The sequence below is a fragment of the Strix uralensis genome, chromosome 16 (assembly GCF_047716275.1).
Source record: "Strix uralensis isolate ZFMK-TIS-50842 chromosome 16, bStrUra1, whole genome shotgun sequence".
In the NCBI taxonomy this organism is placed as follows: Eukaryota; Metazoa; Chordata; class Aves; order Strigiformes; family Strigidae; genus Strix; species Strix uralensis.
Genome location: NC_133987.1, coordinates 14,560,102 through 14,581,026, shown reverse-complemented (window position 1 = coordinate 14,581,026; position 20,925 = coordinate 14,560,102). Strand labels below are relative to the sequence as shown.

Here is a 20,925-nt window from a genome sequence, read left to right as displayed (position 1 = left end):
AGAATGTCCTTAATGGGCTACAAAATCAGGACCCCAAGGGGAGATAAGATCTGGCCAGCAAGTGTAGTATCTCCATATCTTTGCCTACCAAAATTACATTCCTTTGTCTCTCCGAGCACTTACTATATTAAAATATTAATATACACATCATGCTGTTTTACTAAAATTAATTATAGATTGAGTCTTTATTGGTGTGAAGCTAGAATTCTTAATATGATTACCAAATCTTGCATATTGGATAATATGTATCTGATTTGTATTTCATAATGCATTAAAAACTAAAGACTTTAAGCCATATTTTTTCTAATATGTATCTATTTTGTATTTTTACAATATGGACTTTGATTTTTGTGAGATGTTTGAATCTTACAGAATTTACGCAACTGTTGAATGCATCTATTTCACTTTCTGAAAACTTGTCCCAAAATTAAGTAGGTGTTACAGAGGCTCTCAAAATAAACAACCAACCACCAAAATTTAAAGATCTATTATCCACACAATTAACTAGCCCTCCACAATCATTCAACTACAGGTTCAAATGCCCATGAGAGGAGAACAGAACAATGTCCTAGGGTTTAATGACAATCCCAAATGCAGAACAAAGCACAACTTCCTAGGGTTTGATGACAATCCAAAACGCTTTATCACTCACCTAACAATGAGGACTCTCAACCTCGAGGAAATTCTCAGGGCAGCATCCCGATCCAAGTAACCTCAAGGTGTTTCCTTGGATGGTGTCCCAACCCAAGGAGAGAGTCCTAGACCACAGCATACTGCTCCAGGGGGAGGACTAGCTCAAAACAGCTCCTGCAAGGGACTCCATTTATACCCAGCCCAATCTGATCTGTGGTCAATAGCAGCTCCCATTGGCCAAAGGCCCCAACTACCGTGAAGCCCTGAGAACAGGGACAATCAATAGCTGCTACACTTCAGCAGCCAAGAAGCCCTATTTTCACTGGGTGGGTGCACCTGCCACAGTAGGCCATTTTGCTTAATATGAAAAGCAAAAAATACTGTTTCATGAAGATGAAAATGCAAGAATCTCAAGCAGAAGCCATTATATGTGCTTTTCACCATCACCATAACAAATAAATAATGGAGCTCATTTTTATAAATCTCCATCAACAACTAGTACTGTATTAATTTTATTTATAAGGTGACCTGTGGAATACAAAAAATGGATGAAAGGTTCTGATTTTATTTTTATATAGTTCTTCATGGGGAAAGGCATCCATTTCTTATGCTGAAGTAAAGTCCATTTTGCTTCATGCAGTTTATGAATGCTTTCAAGTATAACTCACTATCTTGAATAACATCTGAATTCACCACCTGAATAAGGGTTTTTTGGAGGGGTTTAATGTATCTTAAATTACAAAGATTAAGAATAGTGGGAGACAATGAAGTCCCACAGTTTTACTGCTTGAATGTAATTCTGGAGCATAAGCCTTTTTGTAAATATTGAACTAAATACATAACAGGTTTTCTGCTTTAATATTTTTTTACAATATCCTTTACTGATGCTTTGTTTTCTCACATGGGTTTTTTTGGAGGGGCATTATACAGAAGTCAGCTTTATATGTTTCAGAATTGCTTCTGATGCCTTTCTTTCACACTAAAAAGCCTCTGTAGTAGGTTACACCACAAATGGGAATCTCATACTATGTTCTTTAGGTACATATGTAAATTGCTTTCATTTATTTATGCCAGTGGCCTCTACTCTCAAATTGTATGACTGCTGATTAATCAACTTTTCTCCCTGAATTACTTTTTTCATGCCATTCATGTCTGCTGCCATGCAGTACATGGTGTATGTTCCCAGTGAGGTGTGCTTAACCTCGGAACATGAATAGGTTCCTAAATCTCCTTGGAAATACCTTCTGCCAACTGCGCACTGGAGGAGAAATATGTTTGCACAGATTTCACAGTGAAAGTCTCAGTGCCTTTTTTTTCAGGCACAACTTTAGTACAGAATAGTGAAAGATGTTTGTTTTTATTTCCATCCTTCTACTAATCGACTATTAGGAGATTTCTGATCTGCAGATGAGGGAACATCACCTGAGCAACAACTGTGGCTCTCCACAGACTCCCCACTTGCCATTTTCAATTAAATGTTCCTGGAATGTTCAAGCTTACTCTCAATTGTCTTTCAATTTTCATTAGGTCAAAACTAGGCTTTTCTCTCCATTCATAAAAATTTGCTGTTTCCTTGAGAATAGAAGGAAAACTGGCATATATGTTCATAATGAACATACTCTTCAAGAAGTGGGTTTGAAAGACCTTCTTTTATTTACTTTAGGCTATATGTCATCTGTTCCGTGACTTACGCATCCAATGTCCTTTCCCTCTTCCCTCCAGAACAATGTCTCCCCAACTGCCTATGCCCAGTTGTAGTCTGTAGCAGAATCTCTCCCACTCACTGTCCATGTGTAAGCACATTTTTGCTTTCTTGCACTAGCACAAAACGATAGCGCCATGCAAACACTTGTCTGATACCAGCCTTCCTTTCAAAGGATACAATAACAACCTTTTCTGTTTCCTTCCAGAACAGGTATTCTTGAGATGACTTGCCAGCTGCTAGACAGCCAGTGTGCACTGCTTCTCAGCCAGTGAGCAGACCAGTCAAATTGTTTCCCAAGCTGTGTAATGCAAGTCTGAAACAAAGGAAAATATGAATAAGGTAAGCACAAACCAGACACCAGAGAGAGAAAAGCATCAGACAATACCCAGTTCTAAAATGATCCATTGGCATCTATGTTTGCCAGATGCAGAGAAACAAGTCTAAAATACACATGGAAATATGAAAATAAATTTTGACTCTGGGAAAGTTTTTGACACCAGAATAAAGGTAATCAATTGCATGGCTTTTTTTTTTTTTTCCCCTTGTTTCTTTAATTGAAAGTCCATGTAAAGCTCTAACCTACACGCAAAAAGAAGATAACAAATATGAGACAAAGAGAACTCAGAGAACAAGAGTCACAGCAGCCAGTCACCTTGGGCTATGCCTTAGACAAAGCTACTCTGGCTTTTTTTCTTTCCTGTGAGGTAGCCTATGGAGAGGAGCTGTAGGCTCAGTCCATGGACAGTGTTTCCTGTGTACCTGTCATCAGAATGTGGCACATATGGAGAAACCATGTACTGGGAATCCTTTTCAGTGTCTCTCAATATATGGTACAGTTAATCTATGGTGGCATTGATCTTAAAATACTATGTACTCCATTACAGCCTCAGCTAACCCACCTTTAATGGGAAAATGATCACTGTTTATCCCTTGTTTATAGCTAATAGAACATAATAACTTGAACTGTTCAAAGGATTACCATTTGTTATAATGTCAAACTCAACATGATTTACTTTACTAAAATCTAACAAAAGATGTACAGTCACAAAGAAGCATTTTTTTTTTCTCTGTTCTCTAGTGCATTGGCAAAACTTTGTAATTTACTAAAACTGCATCCTCCAGTGCAATACAAGGAACTCCATAAATGCTAAAGCACCATTATTATTATTATTATCATCAATGTAAATCAAAAGGTGCAATTCTGAATGAGTAACAGAAGCCAAAATTTCTCAGTAGATAATGTTATTACCAGTTAAGATCTTAATGGTCATATTAATGATGTTGGAAGAGATGCTTTTCTACAATGTGAAATCCTCTGGTCAAGGAAGATCTTTGTATTTAAGCAAATGTTTCTCATATAGATGATGCTTTGTGAGTAATATGTAATGATAGAGGCAAAGGAGAGAGAGTTATTCCAACAATCCCTAGAAGTTAAAGAGCCCTAAATTTTTAAAACAAACTGTACTGTAATCTAATATACACAGGAGAGAGACTTTTTTAAAAACACAAGTAGGTATGAAAAATTTCTTTAAAAAGAAAGACTTGCCTCCCACCATCCATTTCCATCATAGATATTTAAAGGAAACAGTTCTATCACCCCCAAAGATTTTAGCAAAGGCAGGTAAGGCACATGAGAGATATTATACACAAACACATAGCCTCAAGGAACTCCTAACTCACTTCAGGAGGAACAGAAGAATGAAGGAGTCTATAGAATACATGCCTTCTATTTCTACATGAGGGAACTGATGGCAGATTTGATTCAGAGGGAAAATGCTGGAAGCAGAAGAGCTGTGACAGGATGTCCCTGAGCTATACTGTTTTAGGGATCAAATTCAGATCTCTTGCCTGGTACGGCACTGGACCATGTAGGGACACTTGATTATAATACTGAGTCCCCCTGTAACCTGGCACAATTCAGAAGCTAACTCCCCAAATACAAAAAGAATCAATAACATTTATTTTCTTTCATCTAGAACATGTGATTTTTAAACTCTCTATTTTTACATGTATGATTTTGTATTAGTGGTAAGGATGGATCTTTTGTCACACAAATTGTTTCAGTTTCCCATTTTCAATGTTGTTTCAGATATTCAGTTCTTTGATATGGATATAGAAGATATGTCTATATGTGAGGGAACCTTCTTCTTGTCAGTTGAATATTATGACAATGGGTCAATACTGGATTTAGATGTAATTTGGTATGTGCATTTGTACTTTTCCATTCTTTTCTAGTTTATACTTTGCTTAAAATAAACAACATTAATGTTCACTGAGGAATGTTTCTATGTATCTGCACTAAGGAGGCATCTAAATCTTATGGAAGTAAAAGGAAAGCCTCACAGACTTCACAGCATCCCTGACCTTTCCCTCACATCTGCTCTCCTCTTCCTACGCATGCATGTACACAGAGTCAAAAGATTTACAAAGCAGGAAAACAAATGGAGTCATATGAGTCGTTCATACCAGGTCACATCCCTGCTTTGACAAGGTACAACTTAACCTCAGACTGAACTTGATTTTCATAGACCATAGGGAACAGTTATGTAACAATGAACAGTTGAAACACAAATAGACAAAGATTTTACAAATCAAAGCAAAGGTAAATTATTAACTGTTATTTTAAAAAATTACGTTTCACACTAGCTTATCTCAAACTAAATACTATAAAACTACAACATTAGCATTACCACTTATGCATTAGTTCTTGAGGAGATAACTTATTTGATATTTTATTGATGATCCTTATACTCTAAATAATTTAAAAAGAATGAGTCTCAAGGAAAAGCTTCAGTCTTAAGAATATATCTCTGTAGTATGGCTTTATACCGCTTTAGAACTGTATCTGTATGTGGTCAACCCTTGCACAGCCAGACAATTCTCATGTTTGACACTTCTCTGTGGGACACTGTTGCTATTTCTTTTTCTGAATTTTGCAATTAAGGATTTTTCAAACTGTCCCTGATGATAGCTATTGTCAAAGGTACTGCGTAGTTTTTTACCTTTGAGAGAAAAACTTCTGCATGACGATTGTAGGATCCTATACATTGAAGACAACCTACAAAACTAAAAATGTTAGATATGCTCCCTCCTCCTCCTCTTTCACCCTCCTCTTCCCTTATTCAAATATTTAAAATTCTCTCACATTCCAGTGCAGTTACATCTAAATGGAACATTACATTCCTGTTCAGCAATATGTGCAATAAAATGGTAATTCATAATGCAAAATCCAATCCCAACTTAATGTGGTGGTAATAGAAAACTGCTTTTATCCCCTTCATTATATAGACATGCTATATACCTTTACAGTGTTACATGTGATGCAATTTTGCAGTTATAGATGAATACAAATTCAGTAATCAGAAAGGAGGAAGACTATTACAGTCTATGCGATACCGAAGACACCCTGGTTATTCATGAGGTTTTTATAAAACTCCTCCCTGTAGGAGAAATCCAATGGCAGGAGGAATCTGATGTGAAATTCAGAGCCAATAAAGAACACAGAGAAGTTGAATAATCATTCTTCTCTGTAAGTGCTGGACATTAAGCAGCTTGCAGACTTTTTCCCCTATAATTTGACTCTCTTACTCATCTTATTCTATTTCAGTAAATCAAGAGATGACTCATAGAAAATCAAAATCCAGGCACAACAGAGATACCATATAACGAGTCATTTGTTTTATACTGGGAATGTTGGCAAACTTACGTGTATACATGCTGACTGCTCTCCTTAGTACTCAGTTAAGCTTTTGACTGCTGGATAATCTCTTTTTACCTTAATCAACTGCACTGTGACATTAGATTTTAAACCAGGCTGTTTTTCTTACGGTAATACTGCTGTGCAGTTGATTCAAGAACAGTTGTTAAGGCTAAAATTGTAATTAAAGATACATGCCTACCGCCCAATTTATTTGTGCTTCTTAAGAACTATTTATTACTTGTTTAAGGAATGTTTTCAGATAGATTAAATTAAAAACACCATTTCTGCTATGCCAGAAATGTTCAAAGAAATTAACAATTGCATTTCAGTTCTGAATCTAGTATTTTGAGTTTCAGTATTGGATTTAAGCCTAAACTGGGAGAAAGCATTAAATAAAAAAATAAAAGTTGAGAGAGCTCAGCTATCACCTGACTGACATCTCCTAACCTCCATAAAGTGACTACATGGCTGAAATTGGTTTGGATTTCTTTTGCTGTTGTTTGCCTGGTCCTGCTCATAGGTAACAGCGGCATTTGTGAGCAGGATGTATATTAAACAAGAATCCAGAGACACGGTGCAATATATTGTATGGCAAAAGGCAAGATTACTCTTGCTTCTGCTATCCAGCATGATATACATTAGTAAGATATAATATTAGCATTTATATGAGCTTCATAGCATACAGTAAGTGAAAATTTCTCCACATTGCATTGGCCTCAAACCTGGCTGACCAGTTTACATAAATGCTAAAGCTACCCTCTCTCACTGTGTGTCATGACATACAAAAGAAATCTTTGTGAAAGATAGCAGATGGGGTAATCTTTTGTTTTAAGCTGAACGTTTCACGTTCTCTCTCTCTCAGTACTCTCATATCTTACGTCAAATACATTTTCAAAGTGTAATCCTGAACCTCTTATAGCCCAAGAACTTCAGATTAAAGACTAAAGGACTGGTCTCCTTGAATGTTATAAGTAACTGCTAGAAGTATATCCAAAGTTCAAAAACAATCCCTCTGGACCCTGTTGCATGAATTAGTTCTGTTTTGTCCTATACTTTTCTATTTTGTTCTGCTAAGCAAGTTCTTATATTGGCCTTATCAATGTACTATCTCAGTACATTTCTGAATTGTGTTCTATACTTGTCCTGTTCCCTCAAAAGAAATTATCTGTGATGTAGCATCTTGTTTGGGGATTTGTTTTATCTTAGAAAGAAGTGTTTGTACTCTGAGGTTCTACACTCAGATCAGAAACCATACAGATTTGTGATTCCACAGTCTTGGACTGGACTCCAAGAATTATGAGTCTCTGTTCTCCCCAGAATTACAGGAGGGAAAGCTTAGGATCATAACCTTTGCTTTCAAGCTTGTGCCCCAAGCACTGATCTGATGCCCAACTTTTAGAATTTACTTCAACATTGCAGGTAACTTGTTCTCATCCCCCTCATCTTATTTTTATAAGATCAGGAATAAATCCCTTATATCTGTCATCAAAACACCCAGTGGTGTTTTGTCCACCCTATGGTAGACACAAATATAGCCAACTTCATACGTTATCAAATACTTTTACACGGGTAGCAACTCCTTTCTTTTGAAACTGTTATAAAAACAACTTGAGCCTGAATGCAGGCTGAAGATTTCACAAAAAGTCCTTCTGCGAGCACCTCAGAGTAGCAGTAAGAGACCTGCCTCCAACCTCCTGATCATACTATTACATGTATCAACACTTCCAACACCACTACCTTCTCTCGTGGTGTTGTCTGACCATTATACACAGACTGAAAGTGGGTCAAGGACACACTGAGTAATTTTACAAGTCCAATCAATGTTTGAGACAAATAGACAGAGTACTACTACATAAGGAAGTCATTTGACACAGCAAGTTAGTCAATATATAAACAAATAAATAAAGCACCTAAGTGTGTAGCAGAATTTCATGCTTTAGCACAAACAGGCCATGAGCAGAGGGTGAGTTTCTAATTAAGAGAGAATTGCTATGGTAACCAAAGGTGGTCACACATAATTGGGTGTGAAACCACATGAGGCTTCATGACAGAGGTGTCTGCATATATTATCCAGCACATTTTCTGTTTCTTAAATAGAATTACATTGTCAGGTCAGACAATGTTTTCCATATTTTATGTGCCTCCTTTTTGAGCAACCAAAAATGCATCTCTGTGGGCTTCAGTGACAATTTCAGCTCTTCAGCACCCTTCTTACAGCCAAGGCAGCAGAAGTCTAGATGTGACCTTCTCATGAGCTAACAAGCAACAAGAGAGAATGTTTACAATGTATTTATATGAAACTCAGGAAGGGGTCTCTGTTCTTTAAATGATATCGGAACAGTCTATATGCAGAAAAACTTGAAGTGAGGATTCTCAGCCCTAACTTACTCTCAATCACGGATCAAAAACAGTGAGAGGTGTTTGACTACATGTTTCCTAATCCAATTGAATCGGACAGAGAAGCAAGATAATTCCCTGTGTTGGTGAAGCAGAGTAATCAGAGTCAAAGGTAACACTGCTCCTCGAAATGGGACTGTGCACAGTGTCTAGCTCCTTGATATCATAGACTTGATACTATAACGTCTTAGTTAAAGTCACTGTTTTAAGTTGGTATTGTGTTATCACACTTAGTGGGAGAGAGAAAAGTGATAAACTTTGAGACTGAATTATTCTGTGCAACCAAGACCAGTCCAGTAGGAGCAGAAGGGATGCTTAAAAGTCACACTACATCAGCACAGCGACACCTGCAGCAGCAACCAATTGTGATTAAACAAATTTACTTAAATTTATGAAAATTGTTTACCAACTGAAGCACCTCCTACTAGAGAACTTTGAGCATTATCTTAACTAACTAGATTATGCATTATCTATGTAATGAATCATATATTATCTGTGTAATGAATCCTAATGAAGATTAAAGGAAAATCTCATTACTTCAAATTGTTGTTCTGGAACAAGATTTCTAAGATTTCTATTTAAACCCTTACTTGAACATGTGGATATGAATGAAAGGTCAGATCTTTGACTTACAAATCCCCATTTCTCTGTACCCACTGCACTTAAAGGGCACAGAGCTACTTCAATGCATCCAATATTATTCTAGTCTGGAGGAATCTTGTGATGTTCTCAAAACAGGATGGATTCAGAAATGGGGAGGATAAATGGCTCAGCACCTGCAGACTTCCATTAATACTGCAACTGCCAGAAGCTTTGAGACTCAACTCTGTTAAGAACTTCTTCAGGATCTTAAATTGCCCTCTTTCAATTTACCTTATATTGGTAGTGGTTCTCAAGGTGCATTGTATTTGACAGTTTCTCTGTATCCAAGGAGACAATTAACAAGTTCTGACTTAACATTTTTTTCCATTCCTACTGTCTACAAAACAAGAACATATCTGTTCTGCATCTTTAAATGGGGTAGTGGACTATCATTAGTCTCTCTGCGTATCTGAAAAAGCTGCTCATCTACTCTGAAAGTGTAATCTGTATACACAGTAGGGCATTAATGCAGTCAGGAAAAGCATATCTTAAAAAACAGTCAAAGGGAAGTCAAAACTTTCAGTCAGCACTGTACTGCCAATCTAGCTGTGTTCTGCTGTTTCTGCACGTCCAGATTTCCCATTAATTACATCTCAGCAGGAGTTCTGCATAAAGCGATGTGGTCAAAGAAATTTTCAGTCACTAAGGGAAAGCAGGATATCATAGTCTACCTCTGTCACGCAGGGAGGAGAATCTTGCCCATGCTGATTAAGTACAGCAGTTGACAACAGATGTTATTTGTTAATTATTGACACATCCAAAGGGTCCTATGGCCTGACAGAATCTGTTACAGATACATTATCTACTTTGCTGTATCTCATCATGGAACATATGGTAGCAGTTTGATGTAGTACAATTTTTAAGGGTTTTTTTGATGCATTCCTACATTGAATTCCTCACTCCTGTTGCTTCTTGATGTGTCAGAATGTGTGCTTTCTTTTGTTTTCTTTTTTTTCCAGTATCCAATTACCCTCTATTTTCTGATACAGTAGAACTACTCAGAGGTACTGATGTATCTTGTTTGCCAATTCACACATTTTTTTTCATCCTTAAAAAATATCAACCAGATGGTTTCCAAAAATGCCAATTATATCTAATATATTGTTTGAAATCAAAGCATCACTGCAAAATGCCTCTCATGTTATTAACTGCTTGAAGCTATACGTATCACTTTGGATGCACAAAGAACTGTGTGTTCCATCACTGTATTAAACAAAAGCCTACTGAGAATTTAAGCTGCTTCAAGATAAATCTGAGTGAAGAGCTAAATTGTATGCTGCAAAGTATTAATGTATATCTAAAGCTCTGATCTGAAAAGCAGATCCTTGAAACTGTTCAGCAGCTTAAATAGCACAGCATAAAGGACACACTGATTTTTTTTATTTAGTCTTACGGTTAAGAAATAGACTTGCTTGTGTGCATCAATGGAGACAAGATACATATTTCTGATTACAAATGTCTGAGGTGTTATCTGCTTTGACTTGTAGCTGGAAAGATACTTAACTATATTAAATGATACTTCATTTCCTACTTCTCTATAAGCCTACATTCCCACTTTGGAAGGCACCTGGGGATCTCCACTGCTGAAAATTAATTTTCTTATAACATAAAATTGGGAACATTAATAATCATAATTTAGTTTCCTACTAGAAACTGAGATGTAGAAACTGTCACTGAACTTGACACATGTGAAAACGACTTAATTCATGGATGAATTAGCACTGGAAAAAAATAGGGAACCAAGTGAGGAAAAATGAAAAAAAAATTAAAATTAGGTATTTAAAAATTAGTATTAACCTGATTAACTCTTTTTTGCTGTATTAGCTTGACCTGTAAATATTTTTCATAGAGTGAAGCTATGTAATATGAATGTGAAATCTATTTTACAGTAACAAAAATTCCCAAAGAAAGGCCTTGTATTTGACAGCTCTGGCAGATGCCAGTTGGAATTGTTATAGAGGCTTATGTCATGCAAAGTTGATGACTTAAAACTCAGACACTGAATAAAACAAACCCTTGATGTACCTCAGCGGTTTGTGAACAACATGTAACACCACCAGGAATAAAATTAATTATGAAAATATTCTTCATACGAAAATGAACTAGTTAAAGTCAGAGCTGAAGCACTGTGTAAGGATGAATTTGTCAGACAGACAAATTCTAAAAAACTGGGGGAGAGCAGGTCTTTGTGATCCAACAGAGACTCCAAAAATACCACAAGCTCAACACAAGAAGGTGTAAAAGAGCAAAAGTCCAAGTGCAAAAAAAAAGAGTATATAAAGCTTCACATACAATGAACAAGGACAAACCGCTGCACGCCTGGCATTTGGAACAAAACGCAAAAAGTGCAGAGGCTTACCCTGTTCTGTAAGAAGCACTGTGTAGACACAGCCAGGGCAGAGCACAACCGTTTGCTCAGAAGAAAGCTCTATAAGAAGGACATCTAATGGTGCAATTAATGAATGGCCTAAATGAATAAAACAATTATAAGCTGCATATGAGTAGGGATATAAGATCATTTTAAAAATAAAACCATACTTATGTAGCAATGACAAATGCAGTGTATTGGATGAGATATGCACTTGCTGAGCAACTTTAAAATATTGGGAAATTGTAAAATGTTGAAAATGTTATGGTTATTGTTGAATTGGAAGTAAAAAAGTTATCATTATGGTACTTAGAAACCACACATAACAAAAGCCTGCTGTTACAATTCAGATCAAAAGAATGGCAAGAAAAATCCAGAAAATAAGCATGACAAATACACACACAGCATAGTTTGTGCAATAATTTTCTAAAACAGAATCAAGCATTACTGACAATATATTACAATATCAGTTATCTATTTTTTAATTTGGGGAATACAGTAAGTTCACTTACAATACTTAAAAGCTCATTCAGAAAGACTGAAGTGCAGTAGCAAAAATCTTTTTTTAAACATTATCTTAAAAATATCTTTGCTCTTTCTTCTGACATATCATTTGTACAAAGCTTTCTCCTTATTTCCCTAAATGCTGGGGGGGGGGGGGGGCGGAAACAGTAAATCCTGCACAGGTCTTTTCCTGAAAAGAGAAAAGCTCTAAACTCTGTAGGCCCATATAGAAATGACAAGCCAATACAACTACCCAAATACAACCTGAATCTTCAAAGAATCACAGAATTATCTAGGTTGGAAAAGACCTTGAAGATCATCTAGTCCAACCATTAACCTCACACTGACAGTTCCCAACTACACCATATCCCTCAGCGCTATGTCGACCCTACTCTTAAACCCCTCCAGGGATGGGGACTCCACCACCTCCCTGGGCAGCCCATTCCAACGCCCAACAACCCGTTCTGGAAAGAAATGCTTCCTCATATCTAGTCTAAACCTTCCCTGGCGCAACTTGAGGCCATTCCCTCTTGTCCTATCGCTTGTTACTTGGTTCAAGAGACTCATCCCCAGCTCTCTGCAACCTCCTTTCAGGTAGTTGTAGAGGGCCATGAGGTCTCCCCTCAGCCTCCTCTTCTCCAGACTAAACCCCACCAGTTCCCTCACCTGCTCCTCATACGACATGAGCTCCAGACCCTTCACCAGCTTCGTTGCCCTTCTCTGGACACGCTCGAGTCATTCAATGTCCTTTTTGTAGTGAGGGGCCCAAAAACTGAACACAGTAATCGAGGTGCGGCCTCACCAGTGCCGAGTACAGGGGTAAGATCCCTTCCCTGTCCCTGCTGGCCACGCTATTTCTGATACAAGCCAGGATACCATTGGCCTTCTTGGCCACCTGGGCACACTGCTGGCTCATGTTCAGCCGGCTGTCAATCAACACCCCCAGGTCCCTCTCTGACTGGCAGCTCTCCAGCCACTCCTCCCCAAGCCTGTAGCACTGCTGGGGGTTGTTGTGGCCCAAGTGCAGCACCCGGCATTTGGCCTTATTGAAACTCCTACAGTTGGCCTCAGCCCATCGCTCCAGCCTGTCCAGATCTCTCTGCAGAGCCTCCCTACCCTCGAGCACATCAACACTCCCACCCAACTTGGTGTCATCTGAAAACTTACTGAGGGTGCACTCGATCCCCTCGTCCAGATCATCAATGAAGAAGTTAAACAGGAGTGGCCCCAAAACCGAGCCCTGGGGACACCACTCGTGACCGGCTGCCAACTGGATTTAACTCCATTCACCACCACTCTTTGGGCCCGGCCATTCAGCCAGTTTTTTACCCAGTGAAGCGTGTGCCCATCCAAGCCACAAGCAGACAGTTTCACCAGGAGAATGCTGTGGGAAACGGATTCACAGAAAAAACAGTAGTTCCTTTAAATGATCTTGTTCTTCCTGGGATTTTGAAAGTGGTAATTAAGCAGCATAATCTCAGCATCTGGACAAGGCAGTGGGATATGGTTAAATTCAGCCAGCTGCTGGTTTTGACACATGCAAAGGTTATTGCATAAACCCTCCTCTTTCCAGCCTTCTCTGGCCCAGGATTTTGAATCTAGTTGTCTTTCCCTTAATGATCATTTACTCTTCCCACAGCAGTTCAAAGGCTCAGACATGCCAGTAGACCAGGAAATAAACCTCAAATGGCCAACAAACACCTATTCCATACAAATACTTGTTCTGCGGTGTTGAAACTGTACATCTGGTACAGTGAGATCTTTGATTTCATAAAGTCTGAAGACAAGCCCCCATCAATAACCTGGGGCTGTTTGTGGTCTAGTACCTCAAGCAGACAGAAATAGAAAAAAACTATGTCTTGAACCTACTAATTAAAACTTTGTAAGCGTAATTTTGCTTAAGATCTTAAATAATTCAGATATGAAAAGCTTATACTCTGTAACTATTAGTATCAGTACTGGAATTATTCAAAAAAGTCTCATCCACATTTGCTTAGAAACAACAACACCCTATGGATTGCCAAGACAAATTAAAAGAAAAGTTCTATCATCTAACTCCTATAGATACCTAACCTACCACAGGTTTTATAAGCTGTGGATATCTAAACATCACTATGAATTTTACAGTAAGAGTCTTTCTTCTTACAGAAGAGCTGTTCAACTAATTAGATCTCTGTATAGTGGTGGTGGCTTGAAAATTTTTAATTGAATTAATCAGCAGACTATTCTGTGAGTACGAGGAATCTACTAACACTATTAAGTTACAGCTTTGCCTGTTTGGTGGAAATTGATTAAACGTATACCACACTTCCAATTTAAAACTTTCCTTTTCAATGAAGCATCCAAATCTAGCAGCTTGTTTTCACATGATACGGAAGCATCCAGTTATGAACTGGATATGAAAGTGTCAGTCTGAATATCCGAATGTGTCATATCTCAACAAAAGGAAATCAAACATACATATGTGGACTGTGAATGTAAGAAAGCCAAACACCACCAAATAATATAAGCATGTTAAATCAATCCTTGCAAAAAGCCTCACTTACTATTCAAGGGATTTTTTTTTAGTGTCTTTTCCTGTAAGATTCTTGCAGTATGGAAGCTTGCAGCATGGGATGTGGCTCATTGTCCACAGGCAGAAACAATGGAGAAGAGGCACCCTTGCTCTGCTCCAACAATGAACAGAAAGTAAGGAAAACACTATCCTCATAACTTTTTGCTAGTGAACACAGGGGTCATAAAAGTAACCACTCTTCAAGGGGTTATCGGCTTGTATGTATATTGCAGACCTTCAGACAGACTTTAAAACAGCTTTGGAATTCTCGCTTTCTAAAAAAGGCAATAAAATCAGAGGCAGAGTGAAATTTCCAGAGCAAATCAGCATCACAGACATGAAAACAGTACAGATTTCAGCCTCCTGATCTGTACGGAAACACCAGTTATACTGAAATGATACGTATGCTATCTAATTCCCAGTAGATCCCATGTAACTTCAGTATAGATTTTTCTGTAATAGCAACATGCAAGACAAAAGCTTGCATGGCATTGTTTTCCTTCTTTTGTGTGCATGATTTATCTAATATATGATTATAAACAGAAATGTTCAAGATTTCTTTCAATAAATACAATGAAATAATAAGACTTTAGCAAATTAAAGTCTGATACCTACATACATCATTCTAGAAACACACTAAAAAAAGTTAACATAAATCACAGAAGCAGTTACAAAACAGCTGAAAAGAACAGATAAGGTGTAAGCATGCTCTATTTCAAACAAGAAAAGATGTTATTTTTTTATTTTCTTCTTGGTAAAGTAGCATATTTCAACCAGATTACAACAAAATTACCACAGGATATTTAAAAAAAAATACAAGAAAGTGTTTAGAAAATTATATATATGTACACATTTGCTTAAAAATTCTATAATGTAAACATTAGCATAACAAGTTAAAATAATATTACAAACAGTTTATTAATACTTATGTGAATACTGTACATATATACGCTTCAGAATTAATACTATCTTTCCTACTGTTTAACAGGAACAACCACAAAAAATTCCCCCCCCAATCAAAAGGGAAATCCAGCTACTTCAATTGCCAACAGGTTTGGTCCCACATACAAGATACTTAGTTATTTATCTCAGTGCTAAGTAAGAAAGCAAGCACAGCCTTTCAGAATTAGATTTTCAACCACGTTTACATTTCCATGATTTTTAGCATCTTAAATGATTAATACTCCACTCAAACAACTATCACAGTTTAACTTATGTCATGGCATGGACATAATTTCTGAAATCTTGTTAAAAAAAATGATTCCCCCTACATGGAAGTGCAATACATTTGTTTCAATGAAAAAAAAAAATTTTTTTTAAGTCCAGGTATTTGCGGCAATTTGTAAATCTGGAAAATTCATTCCTCTCTAAATATTTCAGTGCTGTTTGCTAGTATAAATTCATGCTGTTATTAACCAAAACCTAAGTCATTATTATTAATTAGAAGTATGCTCTGATTATTTTTTTATAAGAAATTTTATAAATAATCTAAGTTAGCTATAACTGGACCATAAAAGCACAGTTAGTGCAGAATAAGAAGTAAATGAAATGTACAGTGTCAGACCACTGTGTAGAACAAGTGTTTTATCTTCCATTCAATGTATGCAATACAAAGCAGGTTAACTAATATTTTTAAACATATTCCATATTTCATATATATCATTTCATATATTAAAGTGATTCTTTCAATACATAATGCTAAGAAACTACTGAAATGACTAAATAATCATCAAATTAATACTCCATGTGATGCAGTATGCTGACTGAAATATCCTAACCTATAGAAATTGAAGGAGAGAAATTCTTTACTTTCTTGAGTTGTTTAACCACTTTTCCAGAAGTGACTCAAGCTCCAACACAGAAGTATTACTATCATTTCCAAGGAGAAAATTGTGTTCTCATGTTAAACGTGTTTATTTTCCTATACACTAGAGTTCCAACCAGAAGAGAACAGTGCTGTTATCAAGATTTGCAAGGACATATAAGAGCAGGATTTGGTGAAAAAGTCTTTTCCATTCTTTTAAACAGCTGTTCCACAGGTTTCTCATAGTAATTTCAAGCAGGTAACTGTATTTCTATCCACACGTATAGATTATATGTCCTCAGAAATACAAGATATTAGATGAAAAATGTTTTGGGGTGAGGGGTTTGAACCTTTGAAATGGCATGAAACTTATAGCAGAGCTGAGATCCCTATGTGCTTTGAAGCAAAAAGAATGACATCCATATCTGAAAGTATTAATAACTGATTCTGTTAACAAAATATCATATTCCTAAATCATTAATATGTCCTGACAGACAGTATCATTAGTTCACTTGGGGTTCACTGAGTCTCATTTATTATTAGCTTGCTGCTCTGGGTCAGTCAACCCCATTTGTTAGTAGGTTCTTATTAATTTGACAGCTACCATGCAGATATTGTTCTATACAATAAAACATTACTTTGAAACAAAAAAATTTTGAGCCAGTGATCTCCAATACCATTATGCCCTTTCTCTAAATACTTGTACTAATCCAATCATGATGGTTTATGACTTGCAGTAGATTCTGTAAGACTGTATAATTTGATTACAACTATCACATCAACAATATATTCCATAAAAAATGACTGGCTTTGAAATTATTAATCTTCCTAAGAGTATGTGACTTAATGGACATATCAATTTAAGCCTTTGTAACTGTGTCAATATCCTGCCTCATATAAAACTTGGAAATTTATTATTATTATTGAGAAACTTGATTTAACGCAAAAGCCAGGTCAATACAATGCATTCTCTATAATGAATGACAGAATCTCTAAATAAATGAGATTCTGAAAAACATAGTCATTATGTAATGAATACTGATAGACAATCACATCTGCAAAAGATGTAAGAGTCTTGCCTGCCCTGTGTTTCTTAGGAAATTGTTCATTTTGCATGTGATTGGCGAACAGCATTAAAATAAAAGTAGTACCACTTATTTTTACAATTTATTTTGAATAGTCACTAAAGGTTTCAGATGAGCAGCCCTAGAGACCTAATATGGCTAAAGATAAAACAGGAATGAAATGGAAACGATATTACAAATTCCTCTATGCTGCCTCATACCAGGGACAACTGGTGTGACTCCTGAGTCCTCTATTCTGTGATTACAGTGCTGTTCAAAGGAGCCAAGAAGAACTGGTTGAACCCATCAACTCATTGTGCTCTGGCCACTAACCACATATAAGGGTTTAACAGCTATCAGTCAGTACCAAAGGAAAATAGATTTGTACAAAATGTGTAACTACATGCATGGAATTAGGTGACACAGGATAAACTGATAACTTCATTCAATTGACAGAATCATTGCTATGCTTACAGGTATTTTACAAGAATAATATAACTATTTGGGATTCTTAATACTAGCTGGTCAACCTTCTTCAACAGTCTTTGCTGATTCTGGTAAATAAAAGTGAGATTTGTGACAGATACGTACAATTCTCTCAAAGACAGGGCATTTTAGAATGTCTTGAGGTGCTAAAAATTTGGGCATTCATATCACTAGGTATCTACATGCAGTCATTCAAGCACCTCACTGATCTTCAAAATAACCAGGTGTATAAAGTGGGAAAGCTATCTTGTGAAGAAAGGCTTTCATTTAACTATTTTCTGAGATTTTTAGAGAAATTACAGATAAGATTTTAAATGGATTAGTAATGCACCCATTATGGTATCTTGTATCACAAAGTGAACATTGTTTGCAGACTGTAATCTTAGGAGCTGATACACAATTCAGCTAAAGTTAACAAAGAACAATTTGTACACAGTAAACAAATTTAGTATTTTTATATGATCTACATACATACATTAAAAATTACAAGAATCAAGATAATCAGGAATTAAATAATTTTAAGAGTCAAATGCAGATATGAAAAAATTCCTTCTAAACAACTAAAACCAATAATTTAAATTTAGTCTGTGCTAAATGAGATTTCTTACCATTTGCAACTTTCTGAATAATGAGTACTTTAATTTGTGAATTATTTCCTGAAAAAGAATACAGCTTCATGTGACAGATACATCAAAAAGGTTTCCACAGAGTGTTTTCTTTCAGATTTACTTGCAATTCAGTGTTAATAGATGTGTGTCGTATTTCTGAAAAATGGATGTAGAATTGTTTCAAAGTCATTATAGCTACTTTTCTTTGCAACAAAGACAAACTAAACTATCAGCAGTGTATCAGACTGAAGAGTTTGGAGAAGCATTAACTGACAAGCTACTCACTTTCCTTTCTTCTTATGTCCTGATGTAGTTCACACAAAACACCAACAGTAATTCATCTTCTAATAAAAACAAATCAAGCTAGCTCCCAGGCTGGCCTTTTGGATTTTCTATTTGTCTATTTATTTTGTAAATGAGATCTCTTACTGACTGAAAAATATTGTTTCATTTCTCAGACATGATTTTATTTTGTGGTATTTCATCTACTGAAATTTCTGACCTGAAGAGTGAATTTCACTCCTCTTTGCCATTCTTTGCTATTCAGTGCAATCTATAAACTACACATTTCAGTGGTAGCAATCCAGCACTTGGGACTTACGCTCCCGCACCAGCCCACAGATGCTACTCACTGCATGTAAAGAACCCCTACTCACTCAAGAAGTGCCACTGAAAATGACTGGACCACTTACCTGACTAAACAATACACGATGGTCACAGGTTTGCAGAACAGAAGTTCCAGTTTGCTAAAACTTTAGTAAAGCACTGAGGTAAAAGATCTGTTATTAATCATCAGCTTGTTTTTTCTGCAGAGTAATATTAGATTTCAATATCTACTGATGTGAAAATTTAAGATAATTAATGGATAATAGAATGACAAGATACATCAATTTAAGTAATATTATCCAAAAAAACTTCCGAGAAGAAAGATGTTCTTACACAAAGAAAAATCACAATACAATTGATAGAAAATTTGAATGTACACTGCTTAAACTTAATGAAGAGAAGATAGCTAACTTATAATTAACTGCCTACGGCAGTGCAACTAATGGATACTGAACTGGATTCCAGTTAATCCATGTCAGGACTTCCATCACTTGTAATAATTCTTGTCAATTTTTTTAGTCACTCTTACAGTAGTACCATTACAAATTACTTTTCAATAAGAGGTGATGGGTAACAGGCACTTTCATTACAGGCAATTTTTAAGTATCACCATGTGAAGGGTTTTACAAAATCAGAGTAAGAATTCCACACTGTCCCAGTAATGATGGACCATTCTGTAACATCAGCAACAAATTAATAACAAAATATAACCCAAGACTTGAAAACGCTGTTTTGTACCATGCTAATTTTGTGTATCCTAGTGGTGGTTTGTAGAAATCAATAATATTGCACCCAGTCTTACAGCAAGACTGAAATCTCACTAAAAAAACCCATTACATTCTCTGATTTTAAAGAATTACTTCCCACAAATGAAAGCTATTGAGATATCTAACTAGAAATGTACAAAAGCTATTTTGCACCTGTAATTTTTTTCCCTTGTCATCTACTTTGTCAAGTTTTTTAAAAACCTTTGTGTGTCAGAGGCTTACAATAAAAAAAAAAAAAGTCTATTTACAAAAGGTAATAAATTAGTGAGGTTCTTTTAAGCACATCCTTCTGACATATTAAGTAGTGATAATCATAACTGTTCTTCTAAGGAAAAAAAATTGTCTTGACACGATACCCATGTGTCTCTGGAACAGAAAAATGCACATGTAGAAAGGGAGACAACACAATACAAACAAGGAATTCATAGTAACAGAAAAACTTCAGAAGAACAAAGGAGAGTATGTGCAATGCAGCTTACAAAACAAAGAAAATGCCTATCAGTTTGCTGAGCCCTCATGAAGAGCCCTCGTATTCTTCTGAGAAAGTGATTACTGCCTTCCAAAGTAGTTAATCAGGATATGACCCTTAGTAATGAATGTCTCTTTTCAGGATTTAAGTTGATGCAGCTGTAGTCTCTTCAGGAGCTTAAATTATAAATACAGGCTAGGAAGGAATCACAGAACAACTTAAAGTACGTGGTGCCAGTATTCACAATTATGAAAAAGGGTCAAAGATCACCACTCTGAGGTTCCAGGCTTCGTGGCTCTCTTTGATGGCTGCGAGATAGTTTGGGGAAGCGTGTAGTCACTCTTGAGCGATTGCTTTTGCTTACTGGTTCTCCAGAAGGTGGAATATCACTAGGAAGACAAGAAATAAAGACAGAAGTAGCTAGTTTATGTTATATGTAAATTACTCTGTCATTATTCCAAACATGAAAAAAGCAGATGTTATGAGAGCCTGGCACATGACTGCAAAATACAGCACACATCTTCAACTACACAGAACTGTATTCTTTCTACTGGTATCTCAAGTGTGAATTACAAAATGGGCTCTTTCAAAAATGAGAATTAGTAGAACTTCCAATAC

At 36.4% G+C, this 20,925-nt stretch overlaps 1 protein-coding gene across 6 annotated transcripts in view; it reads right to left on the bottom strand.

Moving 5' to 3' along the window:
* Window positions 1-2,616: 2,616 nt before the first annotated feature.
* Window positions 2,617-20,925, bottom strand: part of SNX29 (sorting nexin 29) — a 146,658-nt gene continuing 128,349 nt past the window's right edge. For 5 of the 6 annotated variants that reach the window (XM_074886483.1, XM_074886479.1, XM_074886491.1 and 2 more), the window contains one exon: window positions 15,213-20,696. Coding sequence is in view for 4 of the 6 variants with exons in the window: in XM_074886479.1 (XP_074742580.1) it covers window positions 20,567-20,696 (130 nt within the window). In the remaining 2 variants the exon portion in view is untranslated. Of the gene's footprint in view, window positions 2,652-15,212; window positions 20,697-20,925 lie in introns of those variants that run through there. The other variant, XR_012631213.1, reaches the window with a different exon arrangement.